The sequence below is a fragment of the Aspergillus bombycis genome (genome assembly GCF_001792695.1).
Source record: "Aspergillus bombycis strain NRRL26010 chromosome Unknown contig00001, whole genome shotgun sequence".
NCBI classification, from domain to species: Eukaryota; Fungi; Ascomycota; class Eurotiomycetes; order Eurotiales; family Aspergillaceae; genus Aspergillus; species Aspergillus bombycis.
In genome coordinates, this window is record NW_019170003.1 from 433,761 (window position 1) to 456,441 (window position 22,681).

The 22,681-nt window shown below is 47.9% G+C and overlaps 8 protein-coding genes across 8 annotated transcripts; 3 read left to right on the forward strand and 5 right to left on the reverse strand.

Moving 5' to 3' along the window:
- Positions 1-11: 11 nt before the first annotated feature.
- ABOM_000161 (beta-hexosaminidase) lies at positions 12-2,249 on the reverse strand (the record flags this gene model as incomplete). The annotated part of the gene is made up of 3 exons (XM_022527291.1): positions 12-1,610; positions 1,676-2,148; positions 2,195-2,249. The coding sequence occupies 3 exons, from the start codon at positions 2,247-2,249 to the stop codon at positions 12-14; spliced, it is 2,127 nt and encodes a 708-aa protein (XP_022395033.1).
- Positions 2,250-3,671: 1,422 nt separating this feature from the next.
- Positions 3,672-4,341, reverse strand: ABOM_000162 (protein transporter TIM23; the record flags this gene model as incomplete). The annotated part of the gene is made up of 2 exons (XM_022527292.1): positions 3,672-3,695; positions 3,751-4,341. The coding sequence occupies 2 exons, from the start codon at positions 4,339-4,341 to the stop codon at positions 3,672-3,674; spliced, it is 615 nt and encodes a 204-aa protein (XP_022395034.1).
- Positions 4,342-5,119: 778 nt separating this feature from the next.
- On the forward strand, positions 5,120-10,195 carry ABOM_000163 (THADA/TRM732 family protein; the record flags this gene model as incomplete). Its single annotated transcript, XM_022527293.1, has 9 exons — positions 5,120-5,882; positions 5,939-6,929; positions 6,983-7,219; positions 7,265-7,493; positions 7,654-7,859; positions 7,919-8,439; positions 8,494-8,634; positions 8,687-9,312; positions 9,368-10,195. The coding sequence occupies 9 exons, from the start codon at positions 5,120-5,122 to the stop codon at positions 10,193-10,195; spliced, it is 4,542 nt and encodes a 1,513-aa protein (XP_022395035.1).
- Positions 10,196-10,582: 387 nt separating this feature from the next.
- Positions 10,583-11,392, forward strand: ABOM_000164 (uncharacterized protein; the record flags this gene model as incomplete). The annotated part of the gene is made up of 1 exon (XM_022527294.1): positions 10,583-11,392. One exon carries the CDS (start codon positions 10,583-10,585, stop codon positions 11,390-11,392), a length of 810 nt encoding a protein of 269 aa, XP_022395036.1.
- A 916-nt stretch (positions 11,393-12,308) lies between these two features.
- Positions 12,309-13,133, forward strand: ABOM_000165 (uncharacterized protein; the record flags this gene model as incomplete). Its single annotated transcript, XM_022527295.1, has 1 exon — positions 12,309-13,133. One exon carries the CDS (start codon positions 12,309-12,311, stop codon positions 13,131-13,133), a length of 825 nt encoding a protein of 274 aa, XP_022395037.1.
- A 315-nt stretch (positions 13,134-13,448) lies between these two features.
- Positions 13,449-14,992, reverse strand: ABOM_000166 (uncharacterized protein; the record flags this gene model as incomplete). Its single annotated transcript, XM_022527296.1, has 3 exons — positions 13,449-13,969; positions 14,043-14,363; positions 14,413-14,992. The coding sequence occupies 3 exons, from the start codon at positions 14,990-14,992 to the stop codon at positions 13,449-13,451; spliced, it is 1,422 nt and encodes a 473-aa protein (XP_022395038.1).
- Positions 14,993-16,209: 1,217 nt separating this feature from the next.
- ABOM_000167 (alpha/beta hydrolase) lies at positions 16,210-17,093 on the reverse strand (the record flags this gene model as incomplete). The annotated part of the gene is made up of 2 exons (XM_022527297.1): positions 16,210-16,545; positions 16,632-17,093. 2 exons carry the CDS (start codon positions 17,091-17,093, stop codon positions 16,210-16,212), a joined length of 798 nt encoding a protein of 265 aa, XP_022395039.1.
- Positions 17,094-17,794: 701 nt separating this feature from the next.
- ABOM_000168 (uncharacterized protein) lies at positions 17,795-19,408 on the reverse strand (the record flags this gene model as incomplete). Its single annotated transcript, XM_022527298.1, has 3 exons — positions 17,795-18,556; positions 18,619-18,845; positions 18,919-19,408. 3 exons carry the CDS (start codon positions 19,406-19,408, stop codon positions 17,795-17,797), a joined length of 1,479 nt encoding a protein of 492 aa, XP_022395040.1.
- Between the last annotated feature and the right edge of the window lie 3,273 nt (positions 19,409-22,681).

Here is a 22,681-nt window from a genome sequence, read left to right on the forward strand (position 1 = left end):
CACGACCCCTTTTACTCAGCACTCCCTCGTAGAACAACCTCCTTCATCATCCCATTGAAGCCTTCCCCAATCCGTGCCAGTGGGGCTTCGATTGCAATGGGTGCCCAAACCTGGCTTTCACCATTGATCCCTAGGCGCGCAAGAAACTCCATCGTTGCGGATTCCGCACTTGAGTCGGAGACACTAAGCAGAGTCTGATTGCCCTTTCCAACCAAATGCACTTGAGTCCACGTATCCAGGGGAAGACTATAGTTTAGCGAATATGGGTTTCCACCGCTTATCAGGGTCATATTGCTAATCGACCCATTTCCACTTAGAAGGATGGAGTCAGGTCCGGCAAAGAGGGTGCCGGGGTTCCGTGACGTGGGGTTCACCCAGAATGATAAAGTGTAGTCTCTCCCTTTGCTACCTAGCGGGGTGTCCACATAGCAGCCGTTGGAAAGTACGAGAGCAGAGTTTTGGACGTGGCATCCCCGCATGACTCCATCATAGCCGTTTCCTGAATGATCAATGACGGTGTCGGTGTCGCTATCGAATTTGTAATGTAGTATGGTATCAGTGTGGCTCGTCACTCGGCGATCCAGGTTCTGTCCAGGGACTGCGGCGTGAATCTTGTCGAACACTGCATCATATTCCTCCTCTAGGATGTTTCCACCCCATTGTTTGTCGGCCAAGGCTGGAAGTGTATCCCTCCACGAATAATATGTTTCAAGAACCGTAGTGGAATTCGGGCCATAATCGTTCCACAGAGCTGCGATGTGACCAAGCACGTGTGGATCATTTCGAGGAGGATTGTTGGTGGCATTCTTGGTGTCGAAGACGTTGGGAGCATACGCCCCGCCGGCGGGATTTCCATGGAACACACGAGTCTTGTTCAGCGTGGATGGGTAGCTACCGGACCACTTGCCCACAATGTAAAACGCATCGTCCGAATTGAGCACGCTATATCCATTCTTGATGTAGTCGAAGTAAGGGTTATCCTCAAAGAACTCCCAATGCTGGATGGAAACATCCGTGGACACATTGGCACCCTGCGATGGGGTGAAGGTGCCCCAGACCCTCGTGCTCTTGCCTGATTCTCTGGAGATATAGTCACGCATAGTATTAACAAAGGATGTATAGTCAGTCACAAGATCTGTGTCATATTCGTCTGCACCTATGTGAACTGTTTTGCTGTGGAACCACGGCAGGAAGGTCTTCCAAATGGCCTTCATAGTAGGAATAGTGTTTGGATGAGTAATGTTGAGCATGCTGAGATCGTCAAGCGCCAGCTCAGGACGCCATTGGGAGATGACCAGTGCATGACCTGGGGCTTCAATTTCAGGGATAATAGTGACACCTCGTCGAGCACACTGTTGTTGGACATTGTCAAATTGTTCCTTAGTATAAGATTCATTGGCGCGTTTATTGAGACCAGCTACCGCAGGATCATCCGACCATAGGCGGAATGCTGCATACAGATCCATCGACTGTTGAGCGGAATATCGATCTACGTTGTTGTAGAGATTGTCGCTCAGATGCACGTGAAATACATTCTGTTTGAAAAAGGACAGGAACGCGCACATTTCGATCAGAAATTCAGGGGGGTAAAAGTGGCGCCCAGCATCCAACTGAACAGGTCTTAGTTAAGGTATGTAACGACGCAATGGAGTAGTTTGGCAAGCAAGTTACATACCATGACACCTCTGTTGGCCCACCCAGGCGCATCCACCGCCGTTCCTTGGGGAAGAGTGTGGCCACTGACAACCGCCTCCTGAATCAACGACCGCGATCCCCACCAAGCCCCCAGTGGACTGGCTCCAGAGATTTTCACACCATTTTCATTTATTGTTAGCGTGTATGCTTCTGAGGTATATCTCCCGGCAGCGTCATGGAATCCAGTCTCATTGGTAAGCGTAAAGAAGATTGAGTTGGCTACGGCCGTCTTGCTGGATGTGAGTGGTATATTAATCCCTACCGTGGATTGGAGGTCTTTCTGGAAAGTTTCGGCGAATTGTTGCAATGTAGGTGGGATTTGGGTTGCGCCATCGTTATCTACGGCATCGGCATAGCGCGCATCAACCACAATACCGGTGAGTTGAGTCAGGGAATAGGTGTCGTTCGTTCCAGTGAACGGGGTAGTTGGTATAGTCACCAGTCGGGTGTACCCTGCTGTCTGTGAGACGTTGTCATAATATAGATTTGTGGCTCGTACCTCCTATAGAAAGAGAGAGGAAAAGACCTATATTAACAAGTTGGCCCCAAAACATATTGCTGGACAATACAGATATGCGTTTTGAGTGGAGATCGTGAAAGTAGTAAGTTTAAAGACGCCTCCATGATTTTCTTCGCTATTTAAGGTCCGGGTTGTAAGTTTGGTAGCATCTAAACCATGTAACATGGTGCACTGTTACTATCAACACTTCGCTTGGATATATCGGCAGAGAAGGAAGGTTACAATTAATCAATAGAAGTCACCCTAGACTTGTTCTAGTGATCTTCGCGTGGAGTGACGTTTCACAGCAGAAGAGAGGCGGGGGCTCAATCATATCTCTAGTATACATGGGCGATTATTACTAGTAGAGAATAGAAATAACCGGACTTTGTCGGACTCTATCTGATTTGTATTTTGGGACATTGCTATCTGACAGATAACAAACCAACCGTGATTGTTCTGGAAAGATTCGGTGACTGCCATCATTTCACTCTTCCCAGAGTGGAAGCATGTTGATAATACTGGCGTTAAACGCTTATCTCAATGATTGAGGAGCTTGGACTCCGCGACCCCGCACGGCACTAACAAGAGCAATGTTTGAGAGATTGGTTGAGCTCACTGCTGGATCCATACAGATCGGGGAAAATCCGACCATGGTCGTGCAGATCGCCATTAGACTTCCAAATCCCGCATCGCTTGGATTAGCAATGTCACCCTTATGTAACCTGGGGGTTGGTTGGTTTCTCCGCTATCAGTAGAGTGGCAGTGAACATGACTCCATGTGTTAGCACCTGATCGGCTCCGCGGCATAACAAGGGTTGGAAACTGCGCAATATGCGTTGCGATACCATCGCGTGTATCTCCCACCAATGGGGATTCAATCGACCGAAAATTCTTGATGCTGCTTGAATCGGAATGGTCACATGACCACCGGCTGTGAAGCGCCACACGACACACTCTGCCGGTGCGGCATCGAAGAGTACCCGGATGTCGTGCCTTTTCAATCAAACTGCACCGGAAGTCCAGGGAAGACGCGCAAAGTGGGGATTGTTCATTGTAGTGCTAGCATCAAAGACAGCGACAGATCCGGAAGGGAATGATTCGTTTGGCATCAAGTCTTTCATTGTGAGTTCCTAAAGAATTAAGATCACCAGACAGGACGAAATAAAACCTGCATTTCGCCATCAAGAACCCATAAAAGCAGGGGACCGCTATATGTACAGGAAAGTTCAGACCCATTACCATGCCGGTCCCAACCATGGATAATGCAAATGCTTCGAGCGCCGGAGGGAAGAGATTCGAGGAATAACAAGAAAAGTCGTTCTAATACAGCGTGGACCAAAAAAAAATTAAATAACAACACCCTCCCGCTTTGCTGAAACAAACCCATAATGGACAATCATTTCGGACAACTGTTGGCGAATGGAGGTCGACTCGGTTCGAGTGCTAGAATACAACGAAACGGAATGAGCGGCATCTACAGGAAGGTCTTGCGCACAAGCTATGATCGAGTTAGCGAAGCTTCCAACTTTAGGGAATGAACGGAGTTCACATACAGCCCAGCCTCCTGCAATAGAAGCCACAATACCGCCAGAGATCATCATGGGCTTGAGACCCCTGGTGCTCTTGAAGAGCATACCACTTAGGGCACCCGCAGCAATACTGTTGGCAGAGTCATGCTTTCCTCGCACATATCCAATTCCCGAGTTAAAGCCGTTATATACCATTGCCACCACACCGGCGGAGTTTCCGAGGAAAGGACCTCTCCTTGTGATAGCGTTCAGGACACCGTTGAGGCGAATCTTGGGGGGTGCTGTCACAGGCACCTTCTTCATGCCTTCAGCAAGACCCCATGCTCCTCCAACAGTCAAACCAGCAAGGTACGTTGTTCCGGCTCCATAACACAGATCATCGGACCATCCACGGGATGGCAAAAGTGATCGCGAGCCAGGTGTTTCATCAAGGGCGGAGTCTTCGAGGGTGATATAATCGAGGGTATCCTGATTCAGGCCAGCCAAGGGGTGGAGCGAGGTAGGATCAGGGATGGCGACCTCCGACAGGAACGACGTAGCATCTTGCGCGGTGGAAGGGTCGAATTCGGGTCCTTTGGACTGTTTGCGGCCGCTGAGTGAGTCCCAGAAAGACATTTTGGAAAGAAGTACTTTTATTAAAATGAATACAATTAAGAAGGTAATAAAACACGGGAGGAAATGAACAACGGTTGGTATGCCACTCTGGCGCTGCTGGTCTTCGTCGCGAGTCTGGAAATTCGAAGGAACCAGAACAAAAACTTCAACCCCGTGACGGGCCGAGTCACGAGTAATCACGGGCAGTTCTCCGGTGTCGGGAAAAGCTTTGGCCGACGCTAACCGCTTTGGGTGGACCCGCCTCGAAAATCCACGAAAAGTGATTCCCCAGCGCGGGGGGCGGGCATCTGGATAGCAATTCTTTTTTTTTTTAGAGAAATTTAAAATAAAATCCTTGCCGCCGGATTTTCCATTGCTCGGGGTTTACGGACCCGATAACGCAATGGATCTTCAAGCAGGGTCTAGCGCTTCGGGCGACGCCGGATATCAAAAAATGGAGGCGATATCGCAAGATATACAACTTCTTCCGGAAGCGACCCTCAAGGAAATTAGCAAAGGGTTGTTGGTAAACTTTGTTCTGTCATGTGAAGACATCGAGTAAGACTGTACTGTTCATTCGTGCCTACCGTATTCTAACCTATTAAAAAAAAGCAAAGTGAACCGAGTATGGCAGAGCTTATTGAAGACGTTTTCGACGGCTTCAACTTCTAACACCCATACCGTGGCTTCATGCAATACGCTAAGCGCATTTCTTGACACTGCACTTACTTCAAAATGTGAAGGAACAAGAAAATTGGCTTGTTCCAATGAGACTTGGTCTGCTGTGTTTGAGGTCTACATGGCTCGCTATAAAGATGCAAATCCAAAGGGAATGAGACAAGTCCTGGAGTGCCTGGTCGGCCTCTTTAACAAAAACTCCCAGGAAACCGACAAAGATTTAATCAGATCCAAGATTACTGAGACAACCATCCCTAGCATTATCCTTGGCGAGCCTCGCTCGCGACTTAAGGCGTCTTTCGTCTCTTTGGAGACTCTACTACGGAAGGGCGCAATCTCTCCCGTTGAGTTTATCTCAATGGTAGAGAGCTGGCTTCTGGAGAATCGTGAAAGATGGATCTCACTCCTTCAGGAGGATTGCAAATCTCTGTCTATAGATATCACTCGCTTCCTCGGAAGTGCTCCAAGCTCCGAGTCGAAACAAATTGTGGCCGAGATCCTTCTTTTGAGATTACTAACCCAAGCTAAAACAGCAGAACTTGCTGCTTCATCAGGGGATTTAATGGCTGCATTCTTCCAGAAAGTGAAAAGCCTTGACACGTCCGCGTCATCATCTCAAGAGATTTCTCAGAACTTGTCATCAATTTGGGTGACTCCAGTTAGGCACCTTGCGCTGCAGAACCTGGATAATCTAGAGCTGATGTCTAATTACACCCTTCAGCCTTTATTTAAACTTGACCATATTGGCTTTAGAGCATTTTTAGACAAGCTACATTTGAAGAACTTGCTCGCAGGGGATATGAGTGAAGCGCCATTACCAGAGCTGACGCTTCTCTTCGCATCGCTGCAGATGGCAAAGAAAGTTGGCTTGGTCCACGAGGATAGTAAGTGGGGATGGTTTTGAGCCTGCTCGTGTCCGTGTTACTTACCTTGCTCCTAGACTACATTCCCAAAGTGGGGTCTTCGGCCAATGACGCCCAGAATGCGCTCGTTCTCAAGAGCGAAATGATTGGCCAGTTCCTATTCCATAGAGAACATAGTATTAGGATAGCAGCACTTTCACTCCTGATTACGGCACCCGCGACAACAAAGCCCGTTTCTTCAGCCACAATAAGAGCTATATTGAAAGGCCTGCCCTCTATACACTCTGAATCTGCAGACCCATACGCCAGAGGAGAGATCCTGAGCTTGATACGCAAACTGATTCCTCGTCTCAAAGGTGGTATTCTGAGCGAACATGAAAACTTGGCCGAGACAAATGTTCCAAATAGCAGAAAGCATCAGCCGAAGTTTGCCCGTGACGATTCTGAGACGCAAGAGTGCTTGAAAGAATACCTGGAGTTACTGAAAGATGACCTGCGATCTACAGCCTCTTACCCGCGTCACATCATGGCATTGAAAACATTGATCCATCTACTTGAATCTGGCCTCGACGCCCGGTACGCTGGTCACATTGCTGCCAAACAGGCGGGAAACGTGACAAAGTGGCGACTCAACGTGGATGTGTTTGAGCCGAGCTTGCTCAGATTGCTGGTAGACCTTTTACTGGATCCATATGAGGAAGTGCGGGCCACATCCCTCACTTTGCTTAATTTGTTTCCTCGGGACGTCTTATTAAGTGGTTATGTGCAATCCGGAAGCAAGAGGAACCATGAGAAGCCGCAGCTCGTAGACGCCTTGAATAGAGCAGAACAATTGGCAAGTAACACTAGTAGAGCTGACCACGCCGATACTGTCGCTCGCTTGTATCACATATTCTTTACAGCAGCAGACGATGATAGTTCGAAAGTGGCGGAGAGCTGGTGGGAAACCAAACAAGGAGTTGTCGATAATCTCCTGAAGAAACTGGAAGAGAAACTATCCCTTACAGGTGGTCTCTTCAACTCTTCTATGCGTGATGCGCCCCTACACGGTTACGTCTCTGCTCTTAGGTACTGCTGCATAATGTGTATATTCAATGCGTTGAAGCTGATTTTTGCTTTAGATATATTGTCCTGACCCCTGATTTCCATGTCTTGATCTCGAACGCACAGACAAGTTACCAGGCCTGGCGAGCCGTACACTCGAGGGTAGTGGCTGTTTGTGACAAGATTTGGATTGAAGTGAGACCTGTACTCTGTATTGATTCGCCAGAAGGCCACACCGATGAGCCCATTGACGATCTAGCCGTCGGCCCTAAGGACATCCTTTCTTATTCTTGGCGTGCACTTCGGGAGTCGAGGTAATTTCTGCTCTCTAAATTCACCTTCTCTGCTGACAATTCCAGTCTCCTGCTTTACGCAACACTCGCCAATAGGACGTACGGTCCGAAGGGAGAATTAGGTTTAACGAAGGGCGACTTTGAGACAGTAGGAGTCGCAAGCTTCACACAGCTGGCCGAGCTTCGCCATAGGGGTGCATTCTCGACGGTGTCTCAAACCTTTGCCACCTGTTGTTTGCGTTGCGGACAGTCGAGTGATCCTGAGATTGCAAGCCTACCTCATAGATGGTATCAGGTGAGTATTTCAGACGACAGAGTTCAGATGAGTAAAATGCTTATTCGTCGATATAGGAAGCTAGAAAGATTATCTTCGAGACAGCATCAAAGCTAACGCGTCGTTCCGCCGGGCTTCCTGCACTGGCCACTGGAATTCTTTCATCTAACCCCGGAGGCAGCTCTTCCAAGATGTCATCAAAGATCTTGTCGAGATATCTCACCTTCCAGTACAACAAGATGATGATAACCAGGAGATGGAGTTGCCTCAAGTTCATGCTCTGAACTGTCTGAAAGAAATCTTCACCAATAACAAGGTTGGCGCTCACACAGAGCCGTTTATCATGCCCGCTTTGAATCTGTCGGCTGAGCAGCTGGGGTCGCCAGTGTGAGTGATACAGCTCATTTTAACCAAGTCATGAGTGTAGGAGACTAATTTCTGTTTAGTTGGAACCTGAGAAACTCTGGATTGATGCTCTTCCGAGCTTTACTAACGCGCATGTGTCGCAGGGGTACTGGTCTAGGGTTCGGCGGTAGCTCCGGATCGGAACCCGGCGGTAGAATTTCTTTCCAGAAATATCCGGGTCTCATCCAGCTACTATCTGACCTTCTGTCGTCATCGGATGCGAGAAATAACGCTGAACAGGGTGATCATGCGATGGTCACTGAGCGAGTCTTCCCAGCTTTGGAACTCATTGCGGAGAAAGTCCCGAATGTTTATGATACAGACGACGCGATGCTGCTAGGACTAGTCCGGGAACAGCTCAAGAGTCCGGTGTGGGGCATTAGAGAGCACGCGGCTCGTGTTTATGCATCCTTGCTGAATCGCCCGGACATTCTGAAAGATATCCAAACACTGCTTGATATTGATCGGGATTCGAAGGCACAGGACTATCTTCATGGAAAGGCACTGTCTATCAAGTATGCCTTGCGCAGGTTCGGATCTGCGTCGCTTTCGTTCTGGAATGGTAAGTAATACTGGCATAACATGTAGAGAACCATATCGGCTGACGTGGCTACAGAACATATCCACGAAGTATCTGCGGCTTTGCGACAGATCTTTGCCACATTGTTCCCAATTGCAGAATCTCCATTCGTTGCGAACACTTTGCTGGAGATCCTGGGAGAATCGGTGGAGAAGAGCTTTGAGTCAGGGACGGAAGGTAAATTGAACCCTCCTTGGAAACTTGCATCTGAGGCTAAACAAAGGTACAGAAAAATTGTTGATGACTATCTGCTACACATACGACTCGAACGGATTCCAGGATATCCTGGAGTATCTTTTTGATTCTTCGAATCCTAATTACAATTCACTGAGCACGACTCGTGCTTCTTCTATGCTCCGGAGATCTCTTTCGTGGGTTGGAGTACTGCAGATGTTTGTGACCGGTGAATTGGATGAGCTTGCGTCATTCGTCAAGACCATTTCGACGTTCGATCCCAATGCTGGTGTATGGCTGCTCCAGCGGATACAGGATGTAATCGGAAGAAAGGACAAATACCGAAAGACCTTGCTGCAACTGTACCCTTCTATCATCCTGGGCGACTACTCCGAAGGTGTGAAGGGCTCAGCTATCGCATCCCTAGCATCCATCCTGGAAGATCTACTTGACTTCCATCATGATAAATTCAAGGACGTGGACTTGCCATGGGAGGAGTTAAACCAACATATCAACTGCAGCCCGAATGGCGAAGTGTGGGGTAGAGACCGATCAGACGCCGGGATACGTCTCCAAGGATGTCTTCTCGCAGCGAAGGCCATTTCCAAGCAAGGTCAGATTTCCGAGACAGACATTCGCAGGTGGGCCACGAAACTCCGATTCGCGATGGAAGAAGAAACAGTAAGTGGTGTTTTCCATCCATATGTCGCTCAAGCTAGATTCTAACCAACACCAGGAATTTACCACTCGAGATGCGGCAGTGACCTCACTAACAGCATTTGCACGCGTACTGCGGAGCAAAGGCAAGGCCCCGCTTGTGGACAAGGTGTACTTGGAGATCTACCTTATCCTATATGACATGCTGAGCGACGACGACGAAGAGCTGCGTGATATGGCTGCCGGAACTGCCTCCTGGGTTTTGTCATATTCCTCCGTGGCCCCCTCCAAGACGGTTGCCTTGTCTCCCTTGAACGCTGGCCAGCTCCTTGCCGACTTCATGGTCGATAACTACCCCGAGTCTCAACTCTTGTCCACTAAAGCAATCCAGTATATCACGGGGGAAGAACCGAAGCTCAGCGGCTCTGTCGAACGCACAAAGCTTGCGACGGTAGAAGCACAACTTGCCGAACTGAGAAAGGAGAGCACGACCTTGTTCGAAGAAGAGAGACAAAACCTGTTCATTGAGGAAATCCGCGAAGTCGATATCTGGTCCTGTAGACTTCTCGGGCTGAGAGAAGCTGCCTTCAGCGAGCGTGGAGTCAAGGAGACCTCGAAATGGGTGTCTGACGGCCTCTCTTACGTCGCAGATATTATGGCAAATGAGTCCGAAAAGGACGGACTGGTCGGCTGGGCCTCGAAGCCAGAAACGTTCACCCTGGGCGTGAGACTGATTAGCCTCGCGGCCGTGTTGGTGTCAGAGGAGTTTGCAGCTTCTGGCTACCTGTATGAAGACCGGACTGCTCTTAAGGAGAAGCTGCAGAAGTTACTTGCCAATGGGGAAACGGCATTGCTGCATGATAACTGGATTGCGAGAATCCAGAATGCATTGGGTATTGAGGGTTAGGATAGATAAAAGTTAGACATGTTTAATACCAATTATTTGTTCCTTCTACCTACATGATTCCATCTACTTCGTAAATGACAGATGCAGAATATAAACATTTGCACACGTCCATTCACTGGAAGAAGGTCGCCGAGCACAACCAGCTCTGTGACTTTCATCACAACAGTCGTACTTCCAAATCTAACATGCCACACCCTTAAACAGTCTCACCCCAACCCAGCATCCATCCTCACCTCTCCGCGAGGAACAATCACCCTGACACCAGGAAAAGGCACATAGCGAGTAAAGTGCAATCCGAATCCCAAAACCCTCTTCCACCCCTCTTCCACAGCAAACTGACAGACAACCCCCCTCCACAAAGGACCCCAAGAACAGACTTCACAGAAAATGAACAACAACATCAGAATAGCCATAATAGTGTTAATCCTGCTTGGGATAACGGGGATCGTATACCTGTACTCGATCCGGTGGCGGTCCCAGGCACGAGCGCAACTATTCATTGCGCAAGCAAAATCACGGAAAAGACGGATATCGGAGCCACAATCCCAGCCGCAGCCTCAAGCTACTACCCCGATCCAAGTCACTGTTGTGCGTGGTCGTTCCCGTGCGCCTTCACGGCGTCCTTCGCCGCGGCCGTCTGCGCCTCAACTTCCGGTTCTGCCTCCACGCGCGGCATCGACGACGTCCAAGAAGGGACAGAGGGGGAGGAGTAGACCGAATGAGCGCCAGGATAATCGGCAGGGGTCTGGGCCGGGGGCATCGAGAGAACAGTCCCGGATGTCGAAGAAACAACGAAAGAAACAGAATGAGCGACAACAAACAGGGCAGACCGGGGGTGATGGTAATGTGGCGTGCTCTGGAGGTGCAGGCCAACCGGCGCAGCAAGAGTGCTCTAATCAAGCTGCAGACGATGAGTGGGGTGCAGGCCCGTCCCAGCAGGATATTACACAATACACGGGGCCGCAGGATGAACAGTCACAGCCTGGACCTAATAATAATGAGTGGGAGACTGGCAATGAGGCTGTTGTGGGGAGTTCTGGAGGACCGACGTCTCCTGATGCCGATTGGCTTAATACGGGGGATAGTGGAGGACAACCGGAGGCATCACAGGGGGGATGGCATGCTAATGATGCGATGGAACAGAGCAGCGGACAGCAGCAAACGAATATTGGGGGTCAAGGGGGGCCCAGCTGGTGATTGACCGTTGAAGCTGTGTTGTTTGTATGTTTGTACTGTTCGCCGTCAAGTGAGTATACGTTCAAGGGAGGTAGAGTGGTTTTGATCGTCCGATGATGGAAAAAGTGCTGCGAGGGAGATGTTCCAAATATAGCGAATGGTGTTACTGAATGCTGTATGATTTCTAAGATAATGGGGCTATGGCAGCTATGAATATTTTAAAACTGCTAAGCATTATTCGCACAGGACCAAATGGCCCCCTTCGCATCCTCACCGATTGCCTTTCCAGAAACGTACCATCCCAAACCACACTGCACCCGTTAGTACCGGTCATTGGCAAGGGCTGATGCTGGACATACAATGGCACATAACAGAATGAAGCCAGGACGTGCACTTCGACCAGCTGTATACATCTCCGCAGATCTCTAATTTAATAATCTGAATAATCTGAATAATCTGAATAATCTGAATAAGAACAATGCCGCCCTACTATGATAATGGGAAATGTACCTACGGAAGACCCCTGGAAGCGAAATAACCAATGTCAGAGATGATTAACAGGTGAGAAGGCTTTCGTCACACTGCTGCTTATTTTTTCTGCATGACAACAAGACTGAAGAACCATAATAATGTTTCACTTATCGCCATCTTCCATCATGTAACAAAAACCCGATCTGTGGTGTGCGGCCGCAAGTGGAATTAAGCTCCTTATCTCCGCCTTCTGGCGGCCGCATTTATATTACTTTGCGGCGGCCGCCTGGGCCTCCCGCTCTTCCTCCTGCTGACATCCATGGCCACACTGGCAAGATGAGAGTCTATAAATATGTTCGTGCTGCTGCTTGTTGGCCAGGTATTCTGAAGCATCAGAATTTCTTTTGAGCCTCACCACCTTAATTGTTACGCATTCTAACATCTCATTCTTATTATCTGACATACAATGACGAGAGTTTGGTTTATCACTGGATGCTCTCGTGGCCTCGGCCTAGCTGTAGCTGAAGCTGCGCTCACTGCTGGTGATTCTGTTATTGCAACTGCCCGAAAGCCAGAGCAGCTCGCAGACCTGACGGCAAAATATGGCAGCGACAGGGTCTTCACCCTAGCCCTAGACGTCAGCAACAACCACAATGTGATCGAAGTCGTGAAGGCTGGACACGAAAGGTTTGGCCGAATCGACATCGTTGTCAATAACGCGGGGTACGCCAACTCTGTCGCTGTCGAGGATATTGACATCGATGACTTCCGAGCCCAAGTAGATGCGAATCTCTTCGGAGTTGTCTACGTTTCGAAGGCGGTCCTACCTATCCTTCGCCAGCAAAAGTCCGGCCACATATTTCAAATTTCCTCGGTTGGCGGACGACTCGGTGTGCCGGGTCTCTCGGCATACCAAAGTGCAAAATGGGCAGTCGGAGGTTTCTCGACGGTGCTCGCGCGAGAAGTGGCACCGCTCGGCATCAAAGTCACCGTACTGGAGCCTGGTGGCATGAGGACTGACTGGGCTGGCTCATCAATGCAAATTCCTCCGGTGAGCAGACCGTACGAGAGTACCGTGGGCTATGTGGCCGACCTGCATCGGAAGAATTTAGGAAATGAACCATCCATACCAAGCAAGGTTGCAAACATTGTTCTTAGGTTGTCGAAGGAAAAGGAGCCTCCTCTGAGACTTTTAGTCGGTCCTGATGCGGTGGAACATGCCGAAAAGGCGGCCGAGGCTCTCGCAGTATCTGACGCAAAGTGGCTTGCCTTGAGTGTTTCATCAACCTAGTGCAGCTTCGTCCAGTTGTTTTCTGCTACCTGATTTTGAAGCTTGAAGATTTGCAGAACTGACTTCATTTATCAGATACAGCATTGACATAGTGGTTAACTTAGTCAGCGTGGTCTGAGAAGGATGGCTGAAACCGATAAGCAACATCTCCTGTCCTTTGCTTTCAACCGAAAGGACCGCTGGTTTGAACGCAATTAACTAGAAGATGTGATTATAATTCTTGGGCCAAGTGAGCCTTTAGGAGGGTAAACCAGAGAGCTCCAACTGTTTTGATTGAGTCATATGTTATAGTCCGTTGTTGAGTTCAAATAGTGGTTAAGTCTCAAAGTCGGAAGACCAACACTCTGATATAATATCCCCATGACTTTGCATTAGACTTCGTATTGCTACAGCCGAGGCCTGTGATCCACCGATCGTAGCATCAAGCGAGACAAGACCTTTCAGTATGGTATCGATATGTTGTTTCCAGGTGAAGTCGGCATTGTAGCTTAGCGACCTTTCATCCAGTGTGCCCACACCACAAGGCAAATATAACTGCATATTGAGTATGTTCTCGATAGCTTTTTGGAAGGTAGCCGCTACCAGCGTAGGGGTGATATGGTACGAGAGTACCGAAGCCTCAGCACTAACGCCGTTCTGGAGGTTGAAGATCTCCTCAAAAGGCAGCGAGAGCACGTACTCTACTATCTGCGTCACTGATAAAGCCGCCTCCTCGTTGTATACTTGTAGTTTCGAAAAGACACTGTGACTGCAAACTGGGTCTCTTGCCGTCATAGTAGGTTTCAAAGTCTCCGTGAGAACAAATACACCAAGGTTCCAGAACGTCAAAATAGACACTGTTTGATGCTGGTTAGAATAGCGATTAAATCAACCATATGGTAGGGACTTATGATGATATGCGTGACGCACCAGCAGACAATCTTGAGCGCATGGAAAGATATTCAAGGTTTCCTATACAGAAGTCCAAAAAAGAGCCAAACACTTCCCGAAATTTACCAACTGCCGTGATCGCTAAGGTAATGTCTGTAGACAATTGTGGGCATGATTCAATGTCATTTTTGGTCGGGCTTGATAGGGAGCCTTTTATTGCAACTATTTGTTTCCAGACACGGAAGGCCTCCGCAACTGCTGTACGGCATATACCCGGAACATTGTCATCAAAGTCTCGATTAAAGCTTTGATGAAAGGAATAAGATGACATTGGCTCATGTGTGGAAGAAGTCTCTCGATCTAAGAGATACTTAGCAAAGCCTTGGCGTTCAAGATACTAACCAATTACCTTTGTTGTTACTTGAAGCATCAGAAAGCTTGCATAGGTGATCTGCTGTGAGTGCTGCCCCTATATCACGAACGTGAGCACACCATCGAACAACGCTCAGGCTAGCCTCCATCATAGCGCCATATGTAGAATGTGGTCCCAGGTTCATGCAGTACTGCTCAACTAGCTCAGTCAAGCAATTCAGCTTCTGCAACCCCACTTCAAGAAATTCATGAGCCAAGAGTGTCTCACCGCTCGCCTTCGCTGGGATAGAGATGCCATCGAACATGAAGATGGCATATAAAACTCTGAAGGACTGAACAGAAAGCGCACTATGAATAAGTGATCGCGCCTGAAACCAACTATCATAAAAAGCGTCGATCGGTGGATCGCGCGGCATGTCTCTGCCAACCGTAGTGTTGTAGTTGGTGGTCAATTGAGCCTCCGTGGAAGAATCGTTAGGAGATAGCCACTGAAGTGAGAATGTTCTGAGCACCGCTTTCAGAACGGCATCTGACTTTCTCCGAGCAAAGACAGTCAGTCTGTTGCCATAAAGATCGCTGAAATGATCAAGGAAACGAACAGCTCCAATTATAGTCATTCTGTGACTAGTATCCTGTGTTATAGATCCTGGTTGTCGATATGAGTGACCGGAAGTGATCAAAGACACATCTGGTTGAGATGTTGAAGTGAGCGTCTTGGTTAGGGTTTCTTTTGAGACAGGGTCTGCTTGCAGGGGCTTTTGGTCCTGCAGGCTTTCACAATCGCTATCATCTAGCTGATAGTGGCATCCAGGTTTGTATAGATTGCATTCATAGCCTATGAATCTGGACGCGCACCCTGTAACGATAGTATCATGGATACGGGCCAGACATCCATCAAGAACTGCTGCGTTCAGTTTAGAATTAAGAAGATAGACAGGACTGCTAGGCGAGCCCCCAATACTAAGCTGAGGATTACGCGGAAAAGGGCGTTGTATCGTGTCCGAGCGATGTGTAACAAGTGAAGTGATATTCTCATCATGCTGTCGTGCTGGCCTTGCGGTATCCATAAGTGTGTCAGGGGAATCCGTGCTGTATAAAAAAGGTGTGGGATTGTCATCCACACAATGATCAAGGTCGATGTTAAGCCAAGACGTGAAAATATCCTGATCTGCTACAGGGGGCACTTGTAATTCGCTTTCTTGGGATGCATCAACGGCATTTTCTAAGGTGCTAGTTGACCCATCGCATTCTCCAGACAAATTAGTCCTTGTTGCATATCGCCTTCGGCTCCTTCGCGTTGTCACGCGTGAGTGGGATTTGGCAAAATCAAAAGTGCAAGGTGACCCTGTGCGCTTGCAGTTAGTGCATACTGAATGAAGCTCTCCATCTTTGCCAGGTAGCAAGCAGCAACGTCGCTTTGATCGTCGGCATGCGTCACAACTTGAATACTGGCGCCGCGATGATGCGGTAGAAGGCGTCATCTGAGCCAATGATATAGACTTGGTAATATTTGTCTGCTTATCTTTTGCTGAGGGCGTGCAGATGGTGATATTGCAGTAGCGGGATGTTGTATAGAAGAAAGTTTAGATTTAATTTCCTTCGGAACAAACCGGGCATCTGACCGATTCAGTCAGGTGACATGCCCTATCGCCACTTTCTATACATCAATATGTTGGAAAGATCTGCAATGGATTCTCCATTGTCTTGTAAATGTCTCAGAAATTCTAGAAAGAGAGTTCTACGGAGGTGTGTTCCCAGATATATTGCACAGCAATCTAGATAACCATCGCTTCTTGTGAAATGCCCCAGCGTAGGTCAAACGTTCTATTATGTACTATGATTTCTCTCCAGCAGCCCGACGAATACAATCCACGATAAATGTCGGATTGCTCAAAAATGGCGAGTGTCCCTCTTGGCATCTTTCCACGTGGAAGACACCATCACCCTGTGCAATCATTCTCTCTTGATACGATACCGGCAGGGCCTTGTCATTCTCGCAGACGATGTACGTACTTGGGATCTCACGGTAGGCCGTGTAAGTCACAGGTACGGTGAGAGGGCCCGTTGGGAATGATCCTAGGAGATCCACTGCCTCATCCACATCTTTGGGATCGCAGCGATTATAGAAGACATCTCGAATGACATCCTTATCTAAAAGCATAGCTCCATCCTACCAAGAAAATACCAGTGATCAGCACGTACACTCAAAGCAAGATGTACATTATAATGAAATGATCTAGAAATTATCCACCATACCTCTGTAAAACGCATGCCTCCGCATTTCGCCTGTAACTCCTGGCGTTGCCGCTCCAGCTCCTCCTCCTCGGGTGTCTGGGGCTGGATCTGACCGACATGAGTCTGACCCTCAGGCAACGCCATAGCACACATGTAGATCAGTCGCACAACGCCGCCATTTAAACCTTGATCCTCACGCGCTTTCTTGCCCAACCCTTTCACGGCCTCAGACATGGCAACGCCACCAAACGAGTGAGCGACCACAATGACATCATTGCCACTATCAAGGCTCTTCATGATAACCTCACGGACAGCTTGCGCATCTTGATCCCAACTGGCATGGGAAGGACTTGAATTAACAGACGGCAATGTAACACCGACAGCTTCGTAGTTGAACTTTGCCAGTCCGTCGATGAGGTATTTGTAATGTTTTGGGCAATGCCACGAGCCCGGCACGATTATGATAGTAGGCGTGTTGGACATTTCGATATCCTGAAAGAAAAAGGAAGATATGATTTAGTATGGCTGGGTGTGTAGAAATATGAGAAGCTGGGTGACTCGAAAGGGCGACGAGAGGGGATAAATAGTTCGAGGGAGTGGCATCGGATCCGCAGCAGAATTTAATGTCACAGCGGAGCGACGATGAACGTCGGAACCGATAGCCACTTGCACCTTTGAAGCTTGGCATTTTGGCCTCAAACCACCCTGCAGAAGGAGCGATAATGCATAAGGACAGAAGTAAATAATCATACGAGAATTCATGGGAACCTTGAGTCGTAATCGCTAATTATCTGGTTGGATTGTCTTGTAGAGTGCATGGTGTTGCTCTCTTTCTCCACCCGGCCTGGCACATCGGAATGCTCTATCTAGTCTATGCTAAATAGAAAATTATGCTTCGAACGATAAAATATTCTATTGTACTTTATTTTTCCTAAGAAAGAACTATACATATTTCACTACTGTAGAACCGCATAGGTGGTTACTGTGCGTATTGCCGCAAGTAAGCACTAGTATCATAAGATAATGCAGAATTTCAATGATTCATGCTTGAGTGAACCAGAGGAGATGGTATTTCTTTGCATCCATTGCGTAGCTAATTAATCGAATGCTTTTACAATTTAAAAACAAAGCAAAGAAAGAAAAGCAAAGAAAGAAAAATCCATCGCAGTAAGAAAGCATCACTGCTACCCTCCATCATGGCGAACACGAGCAACTGGTGGCATATCACCAAAAATGGCGTACATTTCCGGGAGGTCTGGGGTTCTGGTATCACTTTCACATGCCTGCATTAACTCGAAGTCGCATAATACCGCTGATTCTGTGTTGCTATTGTATAACACATTATGGGCCCCACAGTCGATTTGAATGACCTCAATCTCCCTCAAAACTTTTATCGCCTTGTGAATAACGAGTCTTACATGCTCTTTCGTAGAGCCACGCAGGTGATCCCAGACCATGTCTAGGCGGACTCCGTCGAACCTACTCATTATGGCGATGTATCCTTTAGGAAAGATTGATGAGCAAGCAATAGCTCCATGGCTGTACATCAGGGGAAAGAATTCGTATCCACCTGGCCTCAGAGTCTGTATCTTCTGATAGGTAAGATACTCGTCTCGATAGCTGGAAAATGCTTGATTAACACCAAGTACAGCAGTAAGATGGACGTTCGTGACAAACCGTTCATAGAGATCCTCCCCCCAACACTTAGCAATTGCCGGCCTCCCATCCCATAATACTTCGAATATCGCTTTGTCGCCCATAGTACGGACCACGCTGGTGCAGTTCACCACGGTAATGGCTGTGCGAGTATCATTACCATCACCGTCAGCAAATAGTATTGACTGATTTCCGATGGGCTCCCTAATGTCACCCGGTGCAGCCACCTGATTTCGCAACGGGGATGGGCGCAACGAAGCCTGCGTATGAGGCTGGGTTGGTATTCTTAGCTATATTTACCATCTAGTTAGCCCAGTCCTCGCCACCATTGTCGGGCCATATTACGACTCACTTGTGCCAAGGAAAAACCATCTGGCTCATTATACTTCCAGTCTTGAGATGCAAACACAGCGAGCGCCACAAAGCATTGCCGGATGGTAGGGCTCGTTCCTTGGGACTTGATGGGCATAGTCACCTCGAACCGATATGGGTCGGTTCGACGCACAAATATCGTCGCGTTATATGTGGACAGAAACCCATATCGCAAGAAATTTCCTCGCATATACCTTACGAGTTGCGCTGTTTGATATAGTTTAGTCGAGTGAGTCAGCTCTAGAAGAAGAGGGAATGGCTAAATAAAATGGTACTGTACCCAAATGTGATTGAAGAGGCAAGAGAGACATATAACCGTCGTTAATGGAGCATCTGTCCAATCTTACTGTCCAGTAAGTTTTCATCTCCCCCACGGCCCTTGCATCCGCAGATGGGATAGTTAACATCACAATGTCTGGGACATTATTATGATCAGTGGCCTCAATGGCATTGTAATCACCAAACTTGTATGCTGCCAATACCGTGGTGGAGAGGGCCTTGGACGAAACATCGCATACTTGCTTTGCGAACCTCCCAGTGAGTCCGAGCTCACTACCAACAATAAACTCTTCAGTCGACTCGTCTACAATGGGGACTAGGCCGGTGAGGTCCAACGATGCACACGCATCTGCAACATCCTGATTAAATGTCGTCCACTGGTGGAAAAACCTTAGCGAGATGGCCTCCCGACAGTCTGACTGGTGTGTAGTTCCATTGATTTTATGCAGGTACGGGAGGACTCGTGATATTGAAGCCGAGGCGGTTTCCATGTCGATGGATGAATATAAACCACAAGTGAGAAAAAAGAGGGAGAGAAAAGTAAGAACAAAGTGAGGAAACAGATTGCTGGGGATGAGGAGTGGTGAGGTGGGTCAGAGTAAATTCCAGGAGATGTAATTTGCAATCTTACAGTCATGTTGAGATCACAGTGAAGTGCCAGAGTTGTCATGCATTGTCACCCAGAGTAAGGATTATACCAAATCAAAATACCTAAATCCTTAAAACATCATCTTTCAATCATTAATATAATTCCAGGGTCAATTTGACTAGTTATGCTCATTGTTACTATGTCATATATTGGAAATTAGTCTATAGGCCAGCAACATTCACCTTGGAAATTCAAAACACGTCAACCAACATTCCATACCTTCACAGAGGGCTTTAAATGATGACTATTGCAGGTAATATGAGCATATTAGTAATTGACAAGGTACAATTTCTCATGTTAAATTTTAAGACAACAAGGAGTCAACGAATCAGGATTTTGTCAGCTTGATCCAACTTGCCAAACTGCCAGTTCTTCTGTCAGTGGTTTTGCCAAATTGAAATGATTCAGTTGAGGGTTAGTGTCTAGAGATTAAATATTGGGATAGCAGTTGACCGATAAAAATTCTCCGCTGTTCATCGAGACTAGACTGTGTCGGCATTCAAGATAGCCCACCCGCCCCAGATGACGCACATTAGCCTTGACAGCCTTGCATAGCTCTTCGCGATCTGGGGGGATGAGTGGCGATGGGATAGAAATGCCACCCGATCTTCTGCCTCGAAGGAATTGCTACACCGGCCATAGCGCATGGCGTTCACCCACTCCATTGGTGTCATCCAAGGCTCGTTTGACCCAAACACCGCATGGGACTGGTTCGCATGGATACTTCAACTCGGAGTTGACCTGGTCCCAAAGGTCCGACGCGTTGAGGCCAAATTTGCTCGCCCCATAGACAAATGACGAGATGTCATTGGAAAGGACCTCAGTCACAGTCTGAGGTCATATAACCCGCGTCTGTGATGGGCACCCAGCTCTCATCGGTCACTGGTAGGTACACTGATAACCGTGAAGCGGTAGCGACAACTCTCCAGAGGAATCGTCGAGGTTGGCAACCCCGTGGTCGGCAGTTCCGATGATCATGTCCGGTTTGATGACCGAAAACCGGTTTTAGACACCAGCAATCGAGGGGCAAAGCGTCGAACAATAGACTCAGCAAAGATTTACTCTGGCAGTACCCATTACTTTGGCTGATCTGATCCATCACAACATGGTTGTCCACATTGGCATGTAAGTCAGCGACGTCGCCGACGGACACGAACACAAACCGGGGGAGAATGAGGAGACAGGACGGTCACTTTGAGGGGCTCAATAGTAGATCGCACATTTAGTGGCCGCAGCTTATCATAGTCCACGTTCCAATTCACCATAGCACCGTTGTGAATAGTTGCGTCAATATTGTCTATGGTCGTGGTGCCGGACAACTGACTCCATTGCGAGTCACTTAGCCTGCTCTGTTCCAGATCTCGATGTGTGTCGAGTCTCTCACCACCCCACAGCGGTCGCAGTTTGTTTTAACCTCTCTAATCCTTGAGCAGCAGAAGTGGCACGAACAAGAGCAACGACACGTTTGACCGCGGTCGTTGTGAGAAGGCAATCTGGGTCCCGAGGAACCCGGTTCCGCCCGTGAGGAATACAGTAGCAGGTGTATGCCCAAGCGTGGCGGGCATAAACCATGACTGAGAGGTTGCCGTTACTCAGGTCGAAGACCATTGCGGCTCCTATCTCTTCCTCCAAGTCCAATTTTGGCCACGCCTCTGACTCTGCATCAATGAACTCGGACATCTTGGCAATGGTAGTATTGCGGCGGTTGGTCACCAACAACCCTAAATGTGTACCAAAATTCTTCTGGACGAATCTCATGAGGCTGACGATTCGCAGCGAGTCCCCACCAATGTCGTAAAACCATCGTCAGCACTGATTCTCTCACTCTGGAGTCCAAATATTGTCTCCCGCACAGTTCTTAGCCGTCTTTTGGTCTCACTGGAGCAGTCACGGAATGTCGAAGGGAGAGATGATAATGCTGCGCTGCTTTGAGGAGAGTTCTCATTCAGCTTGGATCCCACTTCCTCATGGACCTGGATTTAATCTGGCACTTGCTCTAGCTATATAGCAAAAAAGACAACAATTTATTATGTGCGGGCTTACTTTTTCTATAAATAGCTGAACTGCTATCCAGCTAGATATTGGTTGTGTGAGAATTTGCGCAGCTCTATAAGGTTAGTTATATATTACTACTTTCTATATCTCTACAGCTATATCTTATGTCTTTGTATTTCTTTTTCTATACTAGGATTTTGGAAAGATAATACAAATAATGGTAAAATTTGACTTTATCAAAGTCTTTATTATATAATATCTTCTTATAACTTCTATTATTTCACGAAAACCGTAGAGCCCCAACTGTGTCAGAAAGTCCTGACCCCTTCGGAGCTGGTGCCACGGGCAGACCGCATCTTCTCAAAATCCACTTGATTGGTAACATAGTTCGACTGGTGACCATGATATGATTTACGTAGCAGGCAGTCGGCCAACAACCCCTTGTATATTACATTTAAACAGACGCACAAGGGCGTGTGTGGCCCCCATACCCAACAGTATATAGATAGAAAGATAGCCTATACTTAGGCTTTGATGATATTTTTCAATGCGAATCTAAGTAATTGTAAATAGAGTCACCTCAGTATGCCCCATATAGTTGTCTGAATTCCCTTATTAAGTCTCATGGTAGTACAATCTTGATCAGCTCTACCGCCTTAGTCCCCCTCCGAGTCTACCCCACAGTCTGGCAGGGCTTATTAACCTGCTGACTAGCATGGACCATACCTTATTAATTTACTTGGAACCTAAAGAGCTGGAGCTTAATTAACTGAACAGGCGCTACATTCTGTGTCACAGCTCGGGCAGTTTGAACACCACCGCGTTCTAGACCACATCCACTTCACATCCCCTATATATCCCGAGCCATTATGGCATAACCTAGGCCTTGATTCAATCGGCGATTGATTATGGCGTTGTTCGTGAGCATCCATGTGAACGTGACAATGACATAATAAGATGTCAATGTGAATGCTCCCTTTCGGCCGATTGAATTGGAGCTTTTCTCTCGGACGATAAGATCATCTGTCGCCCGAGGGGCAGTCATGGTTGAATAACTGCCAGTTTAAATCACAGAATAAATGCCGGGAAATACAAAAGAAGATATCTTGAAGAAAGAAAC